The following is a 24,901-nucleotide window of genomic DNA, read 5'->3' as shown; positions in this document are numbered from 1 at the left end:
GACGGTTGCAGTGGGCGGGTCATGTTGCAAGGATGCCGGAACGAGCCGACCACTTGAGCCAACGGAACCAGAAGATCAATCCTGCGAAGTTGGTGTTTGTGTCGGAGCCGGTAGGAACAAGACGTAGGGGGGTGCAACGTGCGAGGTGGGTGGACCAAGTAGAGAGCGATTTAGAAAGTGTGGGTGCGCCGCGAAATTGGAGAAATGCAGCCATGGACCGAGCTTGTTGGCGGAGAATCGTGCAGCAGGCCAAGCTAATGGTGTAGCGCCAATAAAAGTAAAAGTAAGTAAGTAAGTAAGAAGCAATTGGCGAGGATTCAATAGAGATCTCCACGGTTTCTCTCACGCACACCACGATTCTGTGTTAGTATTTGTATTTAAAGTTTTGTTTTGGTTTTGATCGATTGTGATTGGCTGAATGTCAAGCAGCTGATTTTGTTTACACTATTTTTACGCAGACATAGGCAAATCGAGTAGACCAATCGTCTGTAAAAACCAGCTGTTTACCACGTGCTCGTGGTATAACAAAGGACACAGCTGATTTTGACAGACGAATTAATCTACTCGATTTGCCTATGTCTGTGTGTAAACTAACACACTCTCGCGCGTGGATATCTCTATTTGCGAATCTTTCTATTTTTTATACGAATAAGTTACAATGTTTTTGTCCCGCCTGTGTGAATCAATCGGACCATGCACTGGACTCACAATCCAGAGGTCGCCGGTTTTTCTCCCGCGGCCGATGGTCGAAATTCTAAGTGTAAAAATGGGTATCCAGTGCCCCGTGCCGACCTAAACAGTTTGGAGCCACTATGGCGGGGAAGTCGCCTCATGCAACTATAAAGGTCATCTCTTTTTTTCGTTTCAAAGTTTTGATTTAACGAAAGTTTAAAACTAAATTTGAATTCTTCAAACCGGAAGTTACAGATTACATGAGTTTGGTCGATGAGGCAACAAAATTGCAGTTCTCAACCTAGAGTCCAGCTGTCAAATCTGTGTAGAGTTTTCAGCTGGTGGGAGGTTGGTGAAACGTCAAACATGCACCACCACACCATCAAAGCAATAGAGTTATCTACGTGCGCATGTGTTGCGTGTAAGTACACGAAAAAGATTGAGGTTAAATTTTGTACCGGCCAGCAAAAACAAATGGTAAGCTAGTGTGCGTGAGATCGGGCTTAGATAACTCTATAGAGTTATCTAAGCCCGCTCTCACGCACACTAGCACACCATTTGATTTGCTGGTCGGTACAAAATTTAACCTCACTTTTTTTCGTGTACGTACACGCAATACATGCGCACGTAGATAACTCTATACCAAAACATTCACCCACCGCCACGCGCACGTTGCTTGACGTATATTTTTTTTGTTTGCGAATGATTTTAGATCTGGTCAAACGTTTGGAAATGGCTGATGCTGTTTATTTTTTCCAGGAATGTGTTTCTCTTTATTTTGTTATTTTGCTCTGCTTTTTTTGTAGGCTATTTTCCTTTTTTAAATTTTATATTGTAAAACATATACATTCAAAACGAGTACTTCTACCACCACCACATCAATGAAGTCGAAAGGGGGGTTTCGCTTTCGCATGATTCACTGGCCTCTCTCATTTCCTAATGTTGCCTCAAAGAAGTGTGTCGAAAATTTTTCTTGTGCTTATAAAAAGGTGAAAATGGATTACTAGTTGCCGCAGCTAGCAGCGCACCTCGGTGCCCCAAGTTACACCCAAACAAATATTAGGATTGATACGATGTAAGTACTCACTTTCGTCAACAAATCGTAGCAGGCTTTTACGCAAAACTGCGAAATTATGCTGGATAAAAAAATCTTACCTGGTCGCCATGTTGCGTGGTGTATTTTTATGCTGATCATTGCGTAGCACCTCACCCCTCACCGCACTTGTCCCTCAATTGGAACATGTATAAAAAGGCTTTTTCATCCCGAAATCTGCTTTGTATCGCGCTATATTTAGTTTGGAGAAATCCGGAAGGGCACGGCGAACCGGATGGCACCGGTTCTGTCGGCGGAAAGGAATGTAAAAATTCCCCGAAAAAATGACGTAATTTCACCAAGCGGTTTGTCTCGCGCCGCGTTGTAAGAGACAAACAAAAGGCAAAAAAGTGTTGCACGTCAGCAAAACATGGTTTGAGGAGGAGGGTAAATGTTGCACGTGGTTGTATTGTGGGCTGAAAATGTTTGTTTGTGGGGGGTTCGGTGGGTGAAAGGGGGCGGTGGTCGTAGCGTGATGCGACGTAGTTGTCGACGTAAACAAAACTGACTGTTGTTTTAGGCCGCATTTACAACGAAATTTCTAGTTTTTTTTAAAGGTATCTGGAGTTTTTTTTTTGGTAAAAGTCCAATAAACCAAATTTTCAGTTTTTTATTTTTTGGGTGTTTTTCAATACCCCTGACTCAAGGAGGTTCTAAAAACACCCAAAAAGCAAAAATTGAAAATTTGGTTTATAGGACCTTTAAAAAAAAAAAAACTGGATGTGTACTTTCAAATCATATGAATAAAAAACTTAGAATCTTGCTTAAAATAAGATTTTTCCCTTCAAACCTGATGGGTTATATATGACCCAAACATCAACATTTTGAAAACTAGCCTATAATTTTCGTATGGACCTTAAATCATTTTCCCATCATTAGACAAGAAATATTTTTGATAATTCAGGCCTTTAAGGACTAACATAAAATAAGACCATCAAAAATCATAAATAATTACTGTCCAGACTCGATTATCCGAAGCCTCTATTATCCGATGATTTGTATGTCTCTTTTTTCTTAATTTTATCACAACATTAGAATTTGGCGACCCCATTTCAGTCAAATTTTAATGGATATTGCAGTAAAAATTACTTATTTTTGTCTACGGAATCGAATCAGGGGGTATCCCGAATGTCGATTTTTTCACTGTCACCCTTCTGCGCAGCCATTGGTCGGAGTTATGAATTTCTGAATTGATTTTTTATGGCATTTTAAAATTTCAGACTTGTAGAAGTTTTGTTTAATTTTTTGCTAACATATTTTCCTTATGTTCGGTGGTAAGGGACTACCCATAAACCACGTGGACACCTTAGGGGCGCAGGAAGATTTTATTTGTATGGTAATTTTCCTTAATGGGAGGAGGGGTTGGGGGGGAGGGGGTTGAGATTTTCTAAAAAGTGTCCACGTGGTTTATGGGCAGTCTCTTATCACCGAACACAAGGAAAATATTTTAGCAAAAAATAAAACAAAACTTCTACAAGTCTGAAATTTTAAAATGCCAAAAAAATCAATTCAGAAATTCATAACTCCGACCAATGGCTGTCCACGTGGTTTATGGATGGTCCCTGAGCGTGTTTGCCTCTCACCCTAGTTGGCCAGAGTTCGGTCCCAGTCGGCCCCGGCAGCGCTTTTTCCAGGCGAGATTTGTCTGATCCCGCCTTCCGTCGGATGGGGCTGTAAATTTTGGCCCGGTCTTACATAGAGGGTCGCTAGCTTAGTCCAGTGGTAAGAGTCCCTGGGAAAATAACCCGCTTGGACTACAATCCAAAGATCTTCAGTTCGAATCCCGAGGCGGATGGGCCTTTAGGTGCAAAAAGAGTTTGGAATAGAATTCTCGCAATCGAGAACGTCAAGGCAATGCTATACACCCTTACCAAAAATCATGATTTTTTGAGTTCCAAATCCCACTTTTCATACGAATTTTTCAGTTCAAAAATGGTTATATATTTTTATGGTTGTAGTACCTGAACTCAAAAAATCGTATGAAAAGTGGGGTTTGGAACTCAAATAATCATGATTTTTGGTAAGGGAGTAGAGATTTCCACGGTTCTTTCCATAATTCTGTGTTATTATTTGTATTTGAAATATTGTTTTGGTTTTGAACGATTGTGATTGGCTGAATTACAAGCAGCTGATTTTGTTTACACTATTTTTACGCAGACATAGGCAAACCGAGTAGACAAATTCGCCTGTAGAAACCAGCTGTTTACCACGTGCTCGTGGTATGAGTCTTTCTAGGCCCAGTGAAAAAAATATAATTTAACTCAAAAATGACGAACTCCTCGTCACAGTGTCCTGATGCAAACAATGATCGAACTGTAGCTGTCACAGCCCTGTGAAGTATGTTGGCTGACATATCGGGCAGTCAGTCAAAAAAACTAGCTAGAAGTCGCCTGACAAAAAAACTTTTGCTAGAAAGAGATAGGAAACCTGATGCAAACAAACGTCCAGCTGTCATGTAAATATACTTTGAATGTGTTGGTAAATTTCTGACTAGAAAGCCTTATAACAAAAGACACAGCTGATTTTGACAGACGAATCATAGAGTTATCTACGTGCGCATGTATTGCGTGTACGTACACGAAAAAAGTGAGGTTAAATTTTGTACCAGCCAGCAAAACAAATGGTGTGCTAGTGTGTGTGAGATTGGGCTTAGAAAGCTCTATTCTACTCGATTTGCCTATGTCTGCGTGTAAATTTTGTTAAAAACTAACACACTCTCACACTTGGATATCTTGTGGTACGTTCGTTTGAACAGCCAGTGCGGCACTGAGTGCCACACTCGTCGGTGCCAGTTTTGGTTCAAACGAACATTCTTTTTCAGTGTGCATGGAACTCGCATGAAACTGAAAAAATATCGAGTGCGGCACTAGAGTTTCAGTTCGAAGATGGCGGCGAAACTCGTGCGGAACTAGCGCGAGTTTCTCCAAACAAACACTTTGACAGCTCTGAGTGCGGCACTCAGTGCGGAACTAGCCCTCAAACGAATGTACCATTGGATATTTTACACCGTGACGTCATTTGACAGCTCATGTGCACTGTTAACATGATCTTCGTCGATTGTCGACGAATTTCCCCGAACAAAATCGACGACCGCATCGAACTGTGCTAAGTACATGTAAACAGTGCACTCCTTTCTAACCTCCAAATCGAGTCGGCGTAAAACCTAATAGAGAAAATTTTGTTTGTTGATATGATTTTTTTTAACTTTAAGAAGGTTATCGACTGGTTTCTACTTAGTCAATCTGCAGTTTTTATTATGTTTATACACGCTTTTTGACCTACATTATCGCTTTACTCCTAACGGCTAGTTTTAAAGCTCAAGCAAGAGCGAAAGTTGCTCTACAACTATTCGATCCCCCATACGGCACCTGTCGTTCGCTGTACAACTCACACACATATTCATGGCTTCGCTGTAAATAGCGAATTAAAATACTGTGCCTTGCAATATGTGTTTTGTCTAGTGTATAGACAAATGCAGGGGATGGGGGGAATGTCTCCACGATCGATTTGGGGCTAAGTTTGCGTTGAGGTATTAAGTATTTACGCTGATTTGCAACGTTTTGTAAACAGAAATCGTCAATTTGATATTGTGAGTAGAAAATGCATGAAACGTATTCGATTTACTGATAAGCAATCACAGACCATGAGTAAATAGTGTAAATAGCAAGGCTTGGTTAGCCGCGTGTTTCGATTCATTGGAATTTAATTTAATTTTCAAATTAGATGCTTATTTTCCATGCAAGATATTTTCTTTTTAATTGTAAATGTTGGCAAAACCAGTAAATTTGCCCTGCTCTTTTGGAAGGTTAAAAAAACAACATAAAATTCATGTAAATTTTCATTGTTCTCATTCCAGAGCCGTCATGGCATCTTTCACAAGCAAAATGGCGTCCCAAGCGACAGGAAGCAGTTTCCAAAAACAACAACAACTACCACAACCATCATTTGAACTATCATCAACATCCCAACAATTTGAACCATCATCCCTTGAGTCCGACGAACTGACCAAGAATTGCGATGGAGTCATTTCACTCTCTGGACTTCGACTGGGAGGGCAAGCAGGAGCCTTCGTCTCCGTCCTCCCAGGACTCGGCATTCGCTGCTGAGGATATCATTCTTGATTACACTTTCTGCAATGGTACTTATAGAGTTCGATCTAGCTTTTAAACTTATAACTAAAATTTTCCTTGTTTGACCAATTTTAGATGACCTATTCAATAACGCTCTCTTCGATGTCATCATCGAGGACAAACCGATCATCAAGTCGGAACTTATGCAAGATTCTCCCATGCTCATCGAATTACCACCTCTGGAGAAAGTAGCAAAAGGTAAGTCGAAAATGACTCGTTTATTAAAGATTCGCGTCGAACAAAGTCGTAAACTTCAGCGAAGGTCGTATGAAGCGATCCTCTGCCTACTATCAGCAGAAACCATCAAATTAACACTTTGCACTAAAATCTGGAAACTGCACAGTGGGCATGACTTGCAGGATCACTCGATTCGCGCCCTTTCTGTGCTCTCATCAGTCTTACTAGTGAGTTTCTTCAAGTGAGCGCGATCATTTTTTTTGGCAGCGATGAGTGCAGTTGAAAATTTAGCTTCAAGTCAATCAAAAAGTGCAGATTGTCTGTTTTGCCGTTTGTTTTGTAAGTAAAATGGTTAGGCTCGTGGTTGAGTCACGTTCACGCATCCATCCGTCTCGAAAACATAGACAAGACACGTGCTGAACACGGTTACATTAACATTACTTGTTCCCTACATAGTTATTATTTAGTGTATTAAATCGGATGGTTCTCCAGAACTACTTAAGTTGAAACAGATTGACTTTCAAACATTGTTGAACTAAGCTTCCCTAACACAGACGAGAATGTCAAGTACCTAAAACAAGTTTCGACATTTGGGTTATCTTGATTATATGCAACATTCCACTGCATCTGCAACCAGGTATGTTTTGAAGACATTCTGAGAGCTTGATGTGTTTTGGTCCATTAATCTTGTTCCCTTTTTGCGTACTCAGCGTAATCAGGGAATTTCGTTTTTATTATCACAACCTTTGCAGCGATCGCTAGACCGTGTTGTTCCGCCAATTATTCCTCGGGAAATTCACGCAAACGGTTAAGCTTGGTTTTTCGGCAACTTTTATCAAAATCCTTCTCATGTCCACGGGTTCCCTTTGGGGCAAAACTAATGTCACTTGCAGTTATTCCGCACTGAGTTTCGACTCACCGTGAAGTTAGCAATCTTCAATTTAGTGCTAGCAACCCGTTCTAATTTGAGAAGCTTGTTGGTTTCCGTCTTAGCCAACTCTGGTGTCTGTTCTTTCATGAGCATCAAAAACTCCCTTTCACCCAATTTATTAAACCAGTCATCAACATTTTTCTTTAATCGCTCTACATTTTACGCACATTTTTACTTTCGGGTAACTGATTTGAAATTCGATACTGCCAAAGTGACAATGCGATCAGCAGGTACTGACAGTCGACATTTATTATAAACATTGCGTCAACCAGGGTAAGGTGCATTCTACAAATCGTCGCTTGTGTGTGACAATGACAATGTCGTAGATACTTAGAAAGGCATTTTTTTTAAGTTTGATCGTAAATATTTTTAAAGATATAAATGATGGAGTCAAACATTTAAAAGCTACCTCACTAAACAAACGCTCAAAGTTTCAATAAATTTGGTTACACCATTTGAAAGATACCTATATTAAATAATGTGTACAACAATCTTAAAAGCACATGTCACAAGTGACCAATTCTCTGAGATTTCGGTCATTCGATTTTTTTTTGTATTTTTTAATCCGGCTGAAACTTTTTTAGTGCCTTTGGTATGCCCAAAGAAGCCATTTTGCATCATTAGTTCGTTCGTATAATTTTCCATACAAATTTGGCAGCTGTCCATACAAAAATGATATGTGAAAATTAAAAAATCTGTATCTTTTGAAGGATTTTTTTGATTGATTTGGTGCCTTGGGCAAAGTTGTAGGTATGGATATGGACTACACTGAAAAAAATGATACACAGTAAAAAAATGTGGTTTTTGTCACTGAAAATTGATTTGCAAAAAACACTATTTTTATTTTTGATATGTTTTAGAGGACAATCAAATCGTTTTTTGATGTAAAATCGAATTTGCAATCAAAAAGTACTTCAGTGAAATTTTGATAAAGTGCACCGTTTTCAAGTTAAATCCATTTTTAGGTGATTTTTTTTGAAAATAATCGCAGTTTTTATTTATTTTAACACCCCACCCTTGAAAAAAATATTTTTGAAAAGCTGAGAAAATTCTCTATATTTTGTTTTATTGAACTTTGTTGATGCGACCCTTAGTTGCTGAATTTTTTTTTCATTGCTTATTTTTATTAGGTCCTTTTAGGTGCTGTGACCAGGTTAGGACCGAGGATCAAAAGCACAAAAAATAATAAAAATAATAATAAAAAAATCGTCTTAGATGATCATTTTCTCGTGCCATGTGTCAGCAAGTGTGCGATCACATCAATCTGTTCCTCGGGTGTCTTGCACTGCCTCAAGCGAACTAAAATTGCTGAGATATTGCCATGCCAAGGTTTAAAAACAGGAAAATTGATGTTTTCTAAGTCCCACTCAAACAACACACCATTTTCTAATGTCGATATCTCAGCAACTAATGGTCCAATTTTCAATGTTAAAATATGAAACATTCGTGAAATTTTCCGATCTTTTCGAAAACAATATTTTCAAAAAATGTAGATCAAGACTAACATTTCAAAAGGGCGTAATATTGAATGTTTGGCCCGTCAATTTTCCTGTTTTTTTAACCTTTGCATGGCAATATCTCAGCAACTACGACCCTTAGTTCAACAAAGTTCAATAAAGCAAAATATAGAGAATTTTCTCAGCTTTTCAAACATGAGCACTAATTTTAAAAATGAAAAACTGCGATTATTTTCAAAAAAGTTACCTTAAAATGGATTTAACATGAAAACGGTGCTTTTTATTCAAAATAACTTAAGAACTTTTTGATTGTAAATTCGATTTTACATCGAAAACTCAAGTTGAAATTTTTTCAATATTTCGATTTTTTGAAAAAATCTGTATTGATTCAAAAAATTATAACTCGGTCAAAGTTTTTTTGCCCATTCTGAAAATTTCAGAAAAGTTCTCTAAAACATATATAAAAAAAAATAAAAAAAGTGTTTTTTTGCAAATCAAGTTTTAGTGACAAAAAGTGAAATTAAAAATCACCATTTTTTTTTACTGTGTATTATTTTTTTTTCAGTGTAGTCCATATCCATTCCTATAACTTTGCCGAAGACACCAAATCGATCAAAAAATTCATTCAAAAGATACAGATTTTTGAATTTTCACATATCATTTTTGAATGGACAGCTGCCAAATTTGTATGGAAAATTATATGAACGAACTAATGATGCAAAATGGCTTCTTTGGGCATACCGAAGGCACCAAAAAAGATTTAGCCGGATTAAAAAATAAAAAAATTAAAATTAAAGAAAAAAGACCGATTCCGTAGAGAACTGCTCAAGTTAGAGAGCCTGGATCTTATTAGAGAACGGTAATTTCAAACCAAAAGTACCAATCGAAGCACGAGAACTGTCAAACGGAGGTACCAATCGAGCAAAATCCTTTGTCTTATGCTCGATTGGTACCTCCGTTTGACAGTTCTCGTGCTTCGATTGGTACTTTTGATTTAAGATGACCGTTCTCTAATAAGATCCAGGCTCTCTAGCTCAAGTGTGTTTGAAAGTAAAAAAAATGTACTACGTGTCATTAGTGAGCGCAAAATTCCCATACAAATAGAGTAAGCTTAAAGCCGGTTCAATTCTTTAGGTAAACATAAGTAACTTTTCGAATTTTGGGCTAAATCGGGTCGCTTTTTACCGTTGAAATTTGTATGCAAAAATGCAAGAGGAAAACAAACAAATTTAAAATTTTACCAAAAGGTGGCGTTAAGTTTATTGGGTCGTTGCCAAGTGTAAGATTCTTAAGTAAAATTGTATGGCAAACAACTTTGCCGAAGACCGCAAAACGATCCTAGTTAACCCTGGCGAGTTATTAACGTTTTTGTTTGAAAAGGTATTTTTTCACCATCTTTATTGATCTACAGCGACCTTAACCGATTTCGCTTAAAATTTTCACAGTTACTTATCTTTGCCTGAGGATTTTAATCAGGGGGTATCCCTGAGGTCGATATTTTGTTGTTGTCACCCTATTGCGCAGGCACAATTTGAGGGAAAGCATGTACTTTGCGGTTCCCAGTATTGTGATTTCGGAAATAAAGGAACGTGAAGGAGGCCATTTTTTTTCGAAAGATCTCGCCGAGACATGAAAAAAAGTCTTCTTGACCAACTCTCTAAACTCCGGGGCTCAAAAGTTACAAACAGTTGAAGTTTCAGCATTTTTGGGAGAAAATATATAAAAATCGTATTTTTACATTTTTTTAAAATCACTGATATCATGCTTGTTACGGCGGTACCAACTGTTGTCAAACGAACGGGGTTACTTTTTAGTTTGACACTCCTTTTACACGGGGTACACACACACTTTCAAACGTTTGTTTTGATAGTTTTTCACTTTTTAGTTTGACTTTGATCAACTAACGGGGTGCTAACTAAAAAAGTGTCAAACGAAAAAGTGACCAACCTCCGGGGTTTGAGTGTAGAATCATCGGTCTTAACTCCAAGAAGTTCGTGGATGACCCAAAACATCTTAATAAGTTGTAATAATGATGTACTGTACCCTTCTATACTCACTGAAGCAGTATGGATCCGTTTTCAAAATCTTTAAGTTTCGACTTGTTTCTGTGGTAAGCTTCTTGCATAAACGGTTCAAACAGTTTAAAACCAATGAAGTCATGTTTCAATCATGATAAGACATATCATAACTGATAGTTTTTGCTGATACGCATTGAATGAAATCAAGATGTTCGAAATCCATAATACAATATTGATTTTATGAGTGATTTTAGAAAATGCAAAAAAAAATTGTACATTTTCTCCCAAAATTCTCAAACTTCAACTGTTTGTCCAGAAGATTTTTTTCATGTCTCGGCGAAATCTTTAGAGAAAACATTCTTGGACCAGAATCCATACAAATTTGCACATTCTCCTTTCACGGCGTCTTATCTGACACTACCGAAGTGATGGTTTTGCAAACTTATCAATCTGAGTGCAGCGACATGTTGTGTTGAACCCGGATCTGTACATAGATTTTCTGTTTATTCGATCGTATCAATAGATTTTTGGGTCCACGTGGTTTATGGTCCTCTACAAGATTCAAACACAACTCGATTCATTTATGCAATCGAACCATAACCGAGCTATGTAGCCTAGTTCTAACATCAACAATTCAACATTATACATGTTAACATTGGTTAAGCCGGCTCCGTTACTCTTCAAGGTTCTCCCATTCAGTAATAGGGGTAGATAAGTTGTTACTTCAAAAAATCAATCCATCCACTTTAACGACTCTTTTTTGGTTTCTATTGCAAGTTTCTGCTCGAACCTAGGAGTACAACCCAAGTAACATTTTAGGCTTTATCAAAGCTGTCACAACCGCTATAAAACCTATCAGCCAAAACCAACATTAAAACCCCCTAGTCGTAACAAACTCCCCAGAACCTTGATAAACCCCACTTAAAACCCAAAAGGACCTCCGCAAAAAGTTGTTACGGCCTATTTATAAAACCTACATAGGAGTTCAAGGATTTACAACTGAATCCTAACAACATCCTCAAAGCCTTGATAAAACCTTTGTTAAAACCTAGTCAGGAGTTATGGAAAAATGACATTTCATACGTCTTCAAACGTCTTATGCCAAATAGGTTTTCTTTGGCAAAAATAAGTCTTCGTCTTGCCAAATGAAATTATGGAGACGGTTGTCAAAAATGGCGATGATAAATAATAGATATTAGAGGTAATCCAAATAATTTGAAAGCTTATTTCTCACAATTGATGGCTCAAATTCAGCTGCGGTTGAAATTTTATTGATAAATGTAGGGGAGATAGAGCCAAAAAATACAACTCGCTTCATCAAAAATCAATATTTTGTAATCACAGTGTTTAATGTTAAAAAATATTTTATTGCAATTCTTTGAAAAAAATGTTCAAAATATTTTCAAACATCTATCGCTATATAAATCATACCAGAAATTCAGCATAAATGTGTGTTTCCATCAAATTTTAATCAAATTTTTCAGTTTTCTATTTTTTCAATCAAGATGGCGGTCAATCATATTCAATCAGAGCACGCGTTTAGTGCCATATTTATGCACTGCTATTTGGCCGCGATAAATGCTTTGGTTTTAAGTGAGCTTTTTACATGCCTACTGGCACTTGACAGCTACAACACCCTAAGTTTTAACAAAGCATGCGATAAAACCGTTAGGCATGGCATTGCCATCTGGTTTTCAAGCCTCTATTAAAACTTTCATAAAACCTTATTGAAAGCCAATCGGCTTTTATTTCCACCCGGTTTTATGTCCGAGGCATAAAACCCTGTTAGAACCTATTAATTAGCTCTTGCTTGTTGGTTGCGGTGAATGCCCGAATAAAACTATTAGGCAATCAAGATGCTACAATAAACCTTTAATAAAACTTGGTGGTGGCTAGTTGGTTTAAAAATGTTACTTGGGAAAGGCTTGAATGAGAGAGTTGGTTTGTTTGTATTTTTAGCAGGGAGACTAACGTCATGATTCGAATTCCCGGACGCTTCGAAACCCGGACACTTCATCTTTTTTCATCAATTATTTGGATATAAGTTCGCATTATGAATGTCAAAACTGTGTTATTTGATGAATTCCTACATCAACTTTCATTTAAAGTTTGTTTGAACGCTGTAGTTAATGCCAAAACAATTAAATACAATAAAATTATAAGTTTACAAAAATGCGAAACATTTCACTTGAAATATTTCATAGGCGTTCGAAGCACCGGGAAGGCAAAGCAGAAATTTATGGTTTCGATTTCCTTAAATTCTAGCAATTTTTTATATAAACTATCGATTGTTTTGATGTTAACAGCTTATTTGAGACCTAAAGAATGCCATTCACTAACATTTCAGTCCAAATTTGTGCGATTCATAAGTAAAATCGAGTGTCCGGAATTCGAAGCAAAAGTGTCCGGATTTCGAATCAGCTTGTATCAGTGTCCGGGATTCGAAGCAAAACAAGTCATTTTAATCTTAAAATTATGATGAAAAATTGTTAGAATAGACATATTTTGCATGCATTTTCTTGAAACTGACTGTTTATACTACATCCTGATGATATTTCTATATGTCCAACTTATTACATGATTTTTTGCCAGCTATAACAAAAATGATATGCTACTAAGTGTCCGGATTTCGAATCATGACGTTACTCCCATGTCTGGAACGACATAACGGCCTTACAACAACCATGGCCGGGACCGACGTTTTACTTTCTCATCCGATGAAGGGTTGGAGCAGATACGAATCGAATCCATGATCTTACAGAGCGGACAGCGTAACCATTTGATCAAGCCTGCTGTCGAGTTGTTGCTTAGGAATCTTAACAAAAATAATTCTATGCTAAATATTTAAGCGTTCAAATAATGACAATTGTTGATAAGTGTTCCGAAAATGGACCCAAAAATAATCTTGCATATCCGTTCGCATTCGCAAACTCAAAACTGTACCACGACCTGGATTAAAAGGCGGTATCTTTTACCATCGCGATTAGACATCCAGCGATAAGCGCAGCGCCACAAGTACCAGCAATTGCGTTTATATCTAGGGCACGGACGCGTGGCGTGATAACCTTCCAATAAATCCATCGACAGGCACGCCAATCTCTCCTAAAATGTAACTTAAACTTTCCATGACGAACGAAACATTCGCTACCAAAAAGGCGCAGGTGGTTTGAGGAAAAAATGAATAAATTGTCCAGTTTAAGACTCAACATCCTTCGAACTAAAGCGCCATCGTTCATGCCTATATCGTGCGAATTTATTGAAAGCGACGCAAAAACACATATAAAACGACTTGTTTACATAAGAGAGGAAACTTAAGCCGCCGTCGAGTGGTCGCGTTGCGGTAGAATAAAAGATGGAACTACTCGGTTCAATCAACGGCGATCATCAATGGGAGTTTCAAAGTTAGAATTAATATGGTTTATATTTGAAACGAAGTTCAATAAACTTGAATATAAACTAGTGTTACACATTTTTTGGTCAAATATTCAGAATCTTTCCTTTTTTACCTGTCTTTTTTTGATATGTATAATTAGGCTTCTTGTTAATTGTTTCAATTTTTCAACGGAACATAAAATATTAAAAGTTGCATTGCCCCTAGTTTTTTGTACAGAGAGCTGTGAGTAATCGCGAGTGCTCTCTGATTAACGTCCAGTTCATCAACCATGTTTAATTTTTTTATTAAAAAAAAACAGTTTACAGAAACGAGGGCGGGTCATGGGTACAGCAAACACACACCGATTTGATAGTGGATTCTTGTGTTTGTGTGTGTAAAAGAATCAATCAACAATCAACATTGGTTGGATTTAATTCGTTGCGGTACACTCTTAGTAAAAAACAACGATATCTTGCCGAAACTACCTCCCATTCTGCTCATGTGTTTTTTTCACTGTGCCAGTTTTCTGGAGTTTCCATTCACTGTACACTCCACTATCAATCGGGGGATTTTGCTCTGTTTTGGTTCGATTGAAAGGCGACCGGACTGCCCAGTCTCGCGGAAATCACACTTATAGTTCTGCTTGATTTATTTTAGAATGCAAATCCGGAGCAACCCGCTCAGTTCCTGATAGTTTGATGTCGTGCTGGGTAGGGTTGTCACTGATTTATTCTTTGACACTATCTTTTTACAACCATTTTGAATATTATTGGTTTTAAAATCAAGACTTACCTGAAACTTATTTGAAAGAATATTTTTTAAAGACATAATTTACAATTTTTTAAATTAAGAAAACCGAACCAAACATTTTTAACAGTGTTTTTTTTTTTTTTTTTGGAAAGATGAAGCTATTTTAATCAATTACAAACCAAACCTTTCCTTTTCACTCAATTTGCGTGCATTTCACCTGCGTAGGAGAATTTAGAGTAAAATGGGTATTTTCTAGAGTATCATTTGATCGGAATACTCCTAGTCAACACTTACAACTTTGCCGAAAACACCAAATCAATGGGAAACTTCTTTGCCGAGATTCAGATTTTCGAATAATTACATATGGGTAATTCTCTACCAACTCACACGAAATCGGGAAAAGTTGCTCCGACCCCTCTTTGATTTGCGTGAAACTTTGTCCTAAGGGGTAACTTTTGTCCCTGATCACGAATCCGAGGTCTGTTTTTTTTTGATATCTCGTGACGGAGGGGTGGTACGACCCCTTCTTTTTTATCATGCGAAAAAAGAGGTGTTTTTCAATAATTTGCAGCCTGAAACGGTGATGAGATAGAAATTTGGTGTCAAAGAGACTTTTATATAAAATAAGACGCCCGATTTGATGGCGTACTCAGAATTCCGAAAAAAAAGTGTTTTTCATCGAGAAAAACACTTTAAAAAGTTTAAAAAGCTCTGCCATTTTCCGTTACACGACTGTAATTTTTTTTTGAACATGTAATTTTAAGGGAATTTTAGTGTACTTTTCAAATCTATAAAACTCATTTTTTTCATTTAGAACAAAAATTTTTAATTTTAAAATTTCGTGTTTTTTCTAACTTTGCAGGGTTATTTTTTAGAGTGTAACAATGTTCAACAAAGTAGAGCAGACAATCACAAAAATTTTGATATGTAGGCATAAGTGGTTTGCTTATAAACATCACGAGTTATCGCGATTTTACGAAAAAAAGTTTTGAAATAGTAGTTTATGCAACAAGTTGCAAAAAAAGGATTTTTTCAGCACGAGTCGTACATTTATCCCAGGGTGGCCACCTCGGGAAAAAACCGGGAAAACCGGGAAAAAAACGGGGATTTTTATCCACCGGGAGAAAACCGGGAAGAACTCGGGAATTCGACCGACAAACCGGGAAAATATTTTAAGTTTCGTTAAAATTTGACAAAAGAATCTTTAATGTATTCAATATGTTCTTTTCTCAATAAGAATATTATTCCTGTTATTCTAAATGAAGAATTCGCGAAATCTATGTTTGAATTTATGTGATAGACTCATGCTTCTTGGCTATGGATTTTTTTTCTGTTGTATCCTATGATAATTTTACCAGACGAATTTGTTTTTTTTTTAATAAAGCAAAATGTTTGCTCTACCAGCGGTTCTCAACCTGGGGTACATGTACCCCTGGGGATACCACGAGCGGTCTCAGGGGGTCCGGAAGACAAACCCTGTAATGGCGATATTTACCCCATCTTTGCTAAAAAATTAGTTTTGCATAAAATTAAAATTAGGATTTTTTTGTAAGTGGAAAATATGGATATCATGGTACGAAAACAACATTACAGTAAATATCTCTCTAAATTTAAAGATCAAGACTTTTCCTTCAAATTGTCACACAAAATACACTCTTTTAAAATATTTTTCTTGGCCTGTATCTCAGCAACAAAAGAATGGATCAAAAATGTTCAAAAAAGAATGCTGTAAAGAATTTTCTCAATCATTTTATTTTTTAGAGATAAAATAGAATTATTTTTTAATTAAAAATAGCTACAACTTCAAAAAAGTATGTGTAGTTTGTTTAAATCTGAAAAAATATAAAAATTCAAAAAACAAGCCATAGTCACAACATTTGAATGCAAAAAGTGTTAAAAATGCATTTTACGCTAGTTCAGTTGTTTTGCAATCATAAGTCTTCAAAAAATGCAAGATTTGACGAAACCAAAAAAAAGAACGAATAAAAAATAAAGATCGAAAATTTTCAAAAATTCAAAAGATTATTAAATCAACCCAAACATGCTTAAAATTATTCTAGACGCAACGGAATGCATTTTAAATTGATTTCAGCTGATTGCACTTAAATTTCCATTAACATTTTGATGCTTTATGAAAAAAAATAATTTTTTGTCCCCTGATTTTTCGGGGCAACAAAAACTTTAAATAAAATGTGTACCCGCCTTATGTGTTTTTGAAAAACTCACAGCACGATAATTTTTTAAGTGTTTTTACCATTATGTGTTTTGGGTTTTTTAGAAAGTATTTTTTATTAAAATTATTCTAAAAGAAAGTTTCAAGGTATCGATTTTTACATTTGTATGGCACTTTTCCTGCGCTGCTGTCAAAGTGTATACATTTTTGTTTAGACTAATGATGCAAAAAGACTTTTTGGTTAAAAAAGTACTCACATAATTTTAGCAAAAAAATTCACAGAAATTGATAGTTCTTGGAAGAATTGTTCTTTTGAATTCACAAAACCTTTTTCAAAGAAAATTAACGAGCATTTACATCAATGTTGATAGCAACGTATTTTTGTAAATCTATTTTACAAAATTCATAAATTCTTTTATAATTTATCTTATTTAAAAAAAACGACTTTTGATGAAAAACCCAATAATTTGAAAATTAGAGGTTTGATTGATAACAGATAAAAACGGCTTCGTTTACAACTTACTTACTTTTTACTCAAGATTTGAAAGCTTTCTTGAGGAATTCAAACTTTGAACCAAATGTATGCGTTCAAAAAGTATGATGATATTAACGTTAGCCTAAAAAACATTGTAATTTGGTTTAAAAACATTCCGGAAAATTCCTTCTGGTCCCGGGAGAAAACCGGGAAAAAACCGGGAAATTGAAAATCGAAATCTGGTGGCAACCCTGATTTATCCAACGAGGTTCACCGAGTTGGATAAATACGAAGAGTGCTGAAAAAATCAAGTTTTGCAACGAGTTCCATACAACATTTTTTGCAATTCCAAAAAACACACACTGAGTGAAATTTTATGTCAAATTTTCATGTATTTTGTCAATAAATCGTTTAAATCAAAAAAATGTTGAAAAGTGTTACTTTTCGAAACAAGGGCTGAAAAATTCAACTTTTCAGCACCCATTTGAGTGCTGAAAAGTAGAACTATTCAGAATTTATTTTGAAAAGTGTTGCTATTCGATTCTGTTATTTTTGGTACAGAAAAGTAGGCTATTTCGTCGTTCAAGAATGACAGGAAAAGTAAGTAGTTTGACGATGGAATTGCAAAAAAAGTAACTTTTTGCGTTTTTCTCTGTTTCGTCGTCCGTGTCTGTCGCGGGTGACCATGAACGGTCATGATCGACGACGACCAACTTTTTCAAAACTTTTTTTTCGTGAAATCGCGATAACTCGTGATGTTTTTTTGGAATTCTGAGTACGCCATCAAATCGGGCGTCTAATTTTACATAAAAGTCTCTTTGACACCAAATGTATATCTCATCACCGTTTTAGGCTGCAAATTATTGAAAAACACCTCTTTTTTCGCATGCTCAAAAATGAAAGGGGTCGTACCACCCCTCCGTGACGAGATATCAAAAAACGGACCTCGGATTCGTGATCAGGGACAAAAGTTACCCCTTAGGACAAAGTTTCACGCAAATCGAAGAAGGGTCGGGGCAACTGCTGTGTGAGTTGACGGAGAATTACCCATATTTTGTATGAACAGTTGGCAAAATTGTATGGATATTTATAAGGACAAATCAATATGATGCAGAATTTCTTTGTTATTCACAGGAATCAGAATTAAATGTTTTGGAATCAGAATTAAAAAACACATTTTAGAAGAAAAAAATCAACATTGCAGAAATAAATCAACAAAATGTCAAAAGTTGGCAATTGTGTACAATAAACTGACGAGTGTAAGAACATGAACAGGAAATATTTTAAAACACCAACTAATATGATATGAATGTTCTTCCTGCAGTTTTTTCCTTGTAGAGAAATCATCGAACCGTATAAAACGTTGAACTTCTTTTTTTGCCACATAAAGTATATGTCTCCTTGAGTATTGCCAAAGTCCAATCGAAAATGATAATCAACTCTTTAGAGCGATAATTAATTCAACCAGTCCGCAATAACCAGTTCAAACCAGATTCGAAATTCAGTGCTATTTCAATCTGTTTCTTGTTTCCTTTTTTTTTGCACGCTACCAGTTTCTGACACCTTTTGTTGCGGTTTATTTCGCTCCGAGAGATAATACCTGCGAGGCACCGACGGATATGGCCCCAACTTGCTGATAGGGCGAAGTGGTGGGACATTTGTGCCTTTCGGGCACGTAATCACGGGGCGAAAGTTGTTTCCGTGCAAAAATATTGTACTTTTCTTCAAGTTTAATCAAAAACTGCTTGCCGCAATGAGACCATACGCGCGGTGGTCATCAATCACAGAAAAAAGCACTTCGATTGTTCTCAAGCTAAACGAAGCTTCACGTGATCACGGCATGAAGCGAAAATAAATGATACAGTTGAAAACCAGTCCTGGAAGAAATATAAACGGGTTCCATGTTTAAGATAGTAATAAGGGTATAAAAAGCTGCCTCTGTGGTCAGAGTTTCTCAAAATAGACCATGAATATTTGGCAAGTCATGTCAATAGTTTTGAAGGCTGCGCAATGTTGTTTAGCATTGATCAATGAGTAACACTCTGCTCTAGCTTCGTTCAAGTTCAAGGATTACCACTGGATTTGTGTTCACTCTTCGTCTTCTTTTTAAGATTGCAAACCGCGTCGGTCTTTGGTGTACTAAACATACGTTTTAGTGCACTATTGCTTTAGTAAATCAATGTTTTTAACGATTTCCTTACCATTTACTGAGTTGAGCCAAATTGGATTTGAAATGGTATAAGAAAACACCCTAAGTAAAACAGTAGGTAGTTGGTGACGAATGACTCCCCCTTGGTTGAAAAATTTGAATTAAAAATTTAGTAGAGCACTTAATAGTTGACTAGTATAACTTTTGTCACAATTCGCCGACTGTGGTAACATAGCATATCTGATCGGAACAACATTTAGTATTACGAGTGGCAAAATTGCACGTAGTTGTTGAAAATCTCAATAAATCAGGTTTTGAAAATCAATAAATATACATCGGCATATAAAAAAACCGCAATTGAAAAATAGTTAAACTTTGTTGCAAATTGTGTTGAAGACAATGCTTTAGGGGATGAATCAAAAGTTATATGGAAAGTTCCCGTAGTTTTGAAGATACAAAAATGTCTGCAACAAAAATCTTGATGTGCTCCGTTAAAAACAATATTTTGAATTTATAATAAATACTTCGAAACGTTTATTTTTCCATTTTTCAATATAATTAGGGTTCTGAGCGCTTGATTATTTTTTTAAATTTAAAGCCGCGGACCAGAAAAAGCCGAGGTCAAGGGGGGGGGGGGGGGTGCAAAAAAATAAAAAAAATATAAAAATTTAAATAACAAGCCATACACAGCAAAAAATGCGATGGTAAAATCGCATGCAAAAGCATGCACATCACCTTCGTCAAAATAAACACTTAATATTACACACTGCATGTACATTTTTTGCAAACACAAAAAAAAAGTTGCAACCGACGGGATTAAGTAAGTACTGGCGCCTTAGCCCGCTTGGCCATCGGACCGATGAAGAATGGAATGGATAAACGCATATATAGGCTTGACATTTCGGTAAAGTAGGTTTCCCATACTGATGGGCTACATATTTCAGTATGTAATATTACACAGAATTTATTTTACACCCAGGTCTTTTACACGCAGCTGGATTACTACTTTATTTGCTGTGTAGTCTTCACATTTAAATGAAAAAAGTGTTTTAAAATGCATTTTACACTAGTTCAGTTGTTTTGCAATCATTAGGTTTCAAAAAATCTAAGATCTGACAAAAAAAAAAATTGTATCGAAAAAAAAGATTTTGCATCGAAAATTTTCAAAAAATATTAAGATTTTTTAATAAACCCAAACATGCTAAAAATGATTTTAAACGCAGGAGAATGTATTTTAATTTGATTTCAGTTGGTTGCACTTGAATGTTCATTGAAATTTTGAAGTTTATTGTAAAAATATTTTTTTTGCTCCCTGATTTTCGGGACAATTTTGAAGGGGGGGGGGGTGGGGTGGGGGTGACAAAAACTTTTAAAAATATTTGTACCAGCCTTATGGATTTTTGAAGATTTTTTTGTAATAGTTGTTAAGGAATCTGCTTGAAATATAAAGAAGGATAGAAATATTTCTTTCGCCCTCACACCTAGTTTATTTTTGAAATTTTTTAAAATGAAACGCACAAAAATATTTTGGGTTTCATTGTATTCACCGAGATAAAATGATTACACACAGCTGAAGAAATGCTCCAAATCCCTGTTTCATTCTCACAAAAAACAGGTTTAATTGTTAAATTGTTGAAGCCCGAACCCGTGGTGTAGGGGCAAGCGTGGTTGCCTCTCACCCAGTCGGCCTGGGTTCGATTTCAGACGGGGCCGGTGGCATGTTTCGAGACGAGATTTGTCTGATCACGTCTTCCGTCGGACGGGGAAGTATATGTTGGCCCCAGTCTAACCTAACGGCTCATTCTAGGTGTAGGAGTCGTCTCCCCGGGTCCAGTCACGGTAGAGTCACTCTGTGGTGGAGTTGCTGGACTAACAATCCAAAGGTCGTCAGTTCGAATTCCGGGGTGGATGGAAGCTAAAGTGTAAGAATTGGTTTACAATTGCCTCAACAATCAAGCTATCGGATACCTAGTTTCGAGTAGGAATCTCGCAATCGAAAACGCAATGCTGTAGAGCGAATTGTTTGATTTTTTAATTAACTGAAAAATAAAATTGAAAATAAATTTTGTCCGCCATTTTGGTTTTTACCAATTATTTACATTTTCTCTCAATAAAACAAAACGAATATTTAATGATTTTGTTTGTTTACAATTGAAGAACGTTCAACGTTGTTTAATTTTTGTGTAAGTAAGGGTTTCGGATCAAAAGTCGTGGAAAAAACTTGAACTCCTTACACTTAAATTGGCCGGAAAATTACTCTCGATACATTCGAAAAAAGATCTGTACGTCTGTTGTTACACTTTGGAGTTCAGCGGATCATTGGCTTTTGACTGAAGTATATATGACAACATTTGGTGCCAAACCAACGGGGTCACATTTTAGTTTGACACCCCTTTTACACGGAGTTACACACACTACCAAACGTTTGTTTTGATAGTGTGCGTGAGCGCCGTGTAAAAAGTGACAGTTTGTCACTTTTGAGCTTGACTTTGACCAACCAACGGGGTACAAACTAAAAAAGTGTCAAACCAAAAAGTGACCAACCACCGGGGGTTGAGTGCAGACTCCTACAGATTACTACAGTTAAAAATGACAAGTGCTAAATCCAAAAGATCAAATATCTTTTGGAGCTGCTACATACAAGCTTAACAATTAACCACCCCGAGACAATTTCGCGACCACATCCCAATTTCACATCGAATACGCCAACGCTCGTGCTGATTACCTCCAGGCAAGGTCTACCACCTTCACTTTTATCGGGAGCACGAAATCTACCTGAAAATGCTCTCTACTCCAAACTGCAACAAGTAGTTACCTCCCTCCCTCCCACCAACTTGCCCAACAAGCCATCCGATTTGACTTGATCATTGTTTTGGTCAGCCCCGACATCGTACGATCAACCTGCAACACCGGTTTCGAAGGTGCGTGCTGCACATCTGGTTCTGCTTAAGTCGGACCTCGCCCGGGTGACAGTTTGAACAACCCTACTTGACGAGGAGGTCGCGCTGCTGTGACGACGTTCGTGGCCGCCGCCTAATTGTTCTGGTTTGCGTATACGCGATCAGTCGCCGCTGCTACTGATATTAATAATTTATAAATTAGTGACGGGGACTACGAGGCGTTACGGACACACGTACGGTTGAGCCTGTCTTGGTGTGAGCCTCACCGCCAAATCGAGGTTCACCTCGGCAGGCTCGCTCAGTCTGTTACTTTGTGTCGTGGCAATCGTTTCGCGCGCGGAGCGACTTAAGCGCATTTTACTTAACTTCCTCGAGGTGTACTTCATCATTCGAAGCTAGTCGGAGCGAACTGAGAACAAGGAAGAAAGATTCGGTGAAGCACCCGGCAACGTGTGTGATGTGTTGTTCCTCGCGTGAGGAAAAGGACCGTTGATGTAATTTGGACGTAACTTGGACCGTTTGCTACCCGTGAGCATGTACGTCGTCGCGTTTGCGTATCGGTACACCTGGAATCGCGAGATCGTCTTCAACTCCCAAAAGCTGGTTAAGAGACGGCCGAAACTTGCCGCCTGAGGTGCTGTGCTGGGATATTTTCTGACCTACGGACAGGATACCCTGGATATCTGGAGCGCAGCCGGAAAAAGGATTGTGCTGTAAGGGCGAATACCGCAGAAACCGAAAGCAGAAAGAGAGATTGAGAGGAAGAACGTGTGCGAGATTGTGCGTGTGAGAAGCGACCTCGAATTTTGTTTTGGCACCACTGGCAGGGATCTGAAACGACGACGAGAAGTGAAGTTATATCTGTGATCTAAAAATTGCTGTGTTTAGTATTGTACCATGGAAAATTTGTTGTTCAGTTGAATTAATTAACGTTTAGAAAAGAAAAAAAAAGAAGCAAGCACACTCGAAATAGCCATTTGAACTTATGTTTCCCCCCTCAACACAAACTCTCTCTATTCGTCTATTCGCCGTATCAAGTAAAATTCTATAAACAATTTCCCCGTTACAATTACATCGCTACACGAGAGTAACCATTCGCCTAATGTCAGACCTATCTATCCTTATCGTAAACTGAAAGTTTACACACGCCATATTTACGCGAAATCCCCATAGTCGTAGTCCTTAATATAAGCACCTTAACGAAGAAAAAGAAACCCCCGTCGACAAGAAGAATCAAAGCAAAAACCAGAACTAAACTCCAGTACAAAAGCGATTAAAAAATCTGAGCCAAGAAGCCGTCAGAACAAACAACTTGGTGTGCGAAGAAACCCACTACGCAGCAGAAAAAAAACGAGGTACAGAAAATACTCCCAGCACTAGCGAAAAAAAAGGCAAGTCGGCAGCGGACAGGCAAAATGAATGACTACGGTTAGTATCTTCTAGAAATTGAGAGGGGGGCATACGCAACAGCGGGTTTTCGTTCTGATAAGAGATCGCGGGTCCGGGGTTGGCTGTCCGGGGAAAACCCGAAGCCCAATTGGTTAAGGGTCCACCGGACAGACAGACAGATCATTGACGGAACGTTGCTCAAGGATAGCTTGAGTTTATGTATCGTTCTAGAGAGGTACTAGACGAGTACACCAATACAGACGCGCGATGGACTGTAGACGACGACTTGGTTCAAGCATGACGAGCATGTTTGTTGATACATATTTATTAGTTGTCTCGGAAGTTTTAACAGGTATTTACATGGTGACTCCACTTTTGCAAACTTAATATGCGCTTAGAACGGAAAACAACGTGGAAAAAATGAAAGTCTTTCCAAAAATGTTTGTTGAACAAAAATAAAATTTCAAATACATTTCATAACTGTTGTAGGAGATCCATTCTTAAAGGAATTTAACGCCTACAAGAAAGTTATCTCGATACCTGCACAGTAAAAAAAAAACATTGTAATATTACATCTGGGAAGGGATCATTCATGTCAGAAAAAAAGTGTAATTTTGCCTCTGAAATGTGTAGTTTTACTATTTTTCTTTTGTAATGTCACTTTGTCAGTCTTAATTGAGGTAAAAGTACATAATAAAAGTGGTAATATTCAACTTTCCATAATTACACATTTCAAATTCACATTTTTTTACTGTTCAGAATCATTTGATCAGATAGTTTTTTGAGCAGCATTCAAAATGAGTTGTTGGGTTTGTAGATCTTACCAGAGATCTTGTAAGATATTGATTATTTAATAAATTTAATTTTTTTTATCGGGTGTGATTTTTTTTATTGGTGGTATTCAAGAGTATGTAAATACAGTCCAGACTCGATTATCTGAAAATATAATTTTATTCGAAGGGCTTTAAATAAATTTCAAATGATCGATGTTAATGTAAACCCAATTTCTAGACGGTCATCTTTAATTGAAGAAATAATAAAAAAAACATGCAGTAACTAATAAACTATTTAAAACATTTACAATATTTCCCTGAACACGGGAAATATTTTAAAACCCCGAAAATTCCCGGGACCAGAAATTCCCTGGGCTTTGTCATAATGAGTGTCATAGGTTTGATGCTTGTTTGGCAAAGAGTATGATTTGATTCGATGTG

General features: G+C 37.1%; 1 protein-coding gene across 2 annotated transcripts in view; it reads left to right on the top strand.

Moving 5' to 3' along the window:
• The first annotated feature begins 1,588 nt into the window (after positions 1-1,588).
• LOC6042242 (activating transcription factor of chaperone) overlaps positions 1,589-24,901 on the top strand; it is a 44,760-nt gene continuing 21,447 nt past the window's right edge. The window contains exons 1-3 of one of the 2 annotated variants that reach the window (XM_038250090.1): positions 1,589-1,747; positions 5,622-5,903; positions 5,971-6,093. In XM_038250090.1, coding sequence (XP_038106018.1) covers positions 5,783-5,903; positions 5,971-6,093 — 244 coding nt within the window. In that variant the 5' untranslated portion in view covers positions 1,589-1,747; positions 5,622-5,782. Of the gene's footprint in view, positions 1,748-5,621; positions 5,904-5,970; positions 6,094-22,599; positions 23,727-24,901 lie in introns of those variants that run through there. The other variant, XM_001851329.2, reaches the window with a different exon arrangement.

Source organism: Culex quinquefasciatus, chromosome 2 (assembly GCF_015732765.1).
Source record: "Culex quinquefasciatus strain JHB chromosome 2, VPISU_Cqui_1.0_pri_paternal, whole genome shotgun sequence".
Taxonomy (NCBI): domain Eukaryota; kingdom Metazoa; phylum Arthropoda; class Insecta; order Diptera; family Culicidae; genus Culex; species Culex quinquefasciatus.
Note: the sequence above shows the minus strand (reverse complement) of the source record. Positions and strands in the feature narration are given on the sequence as shown.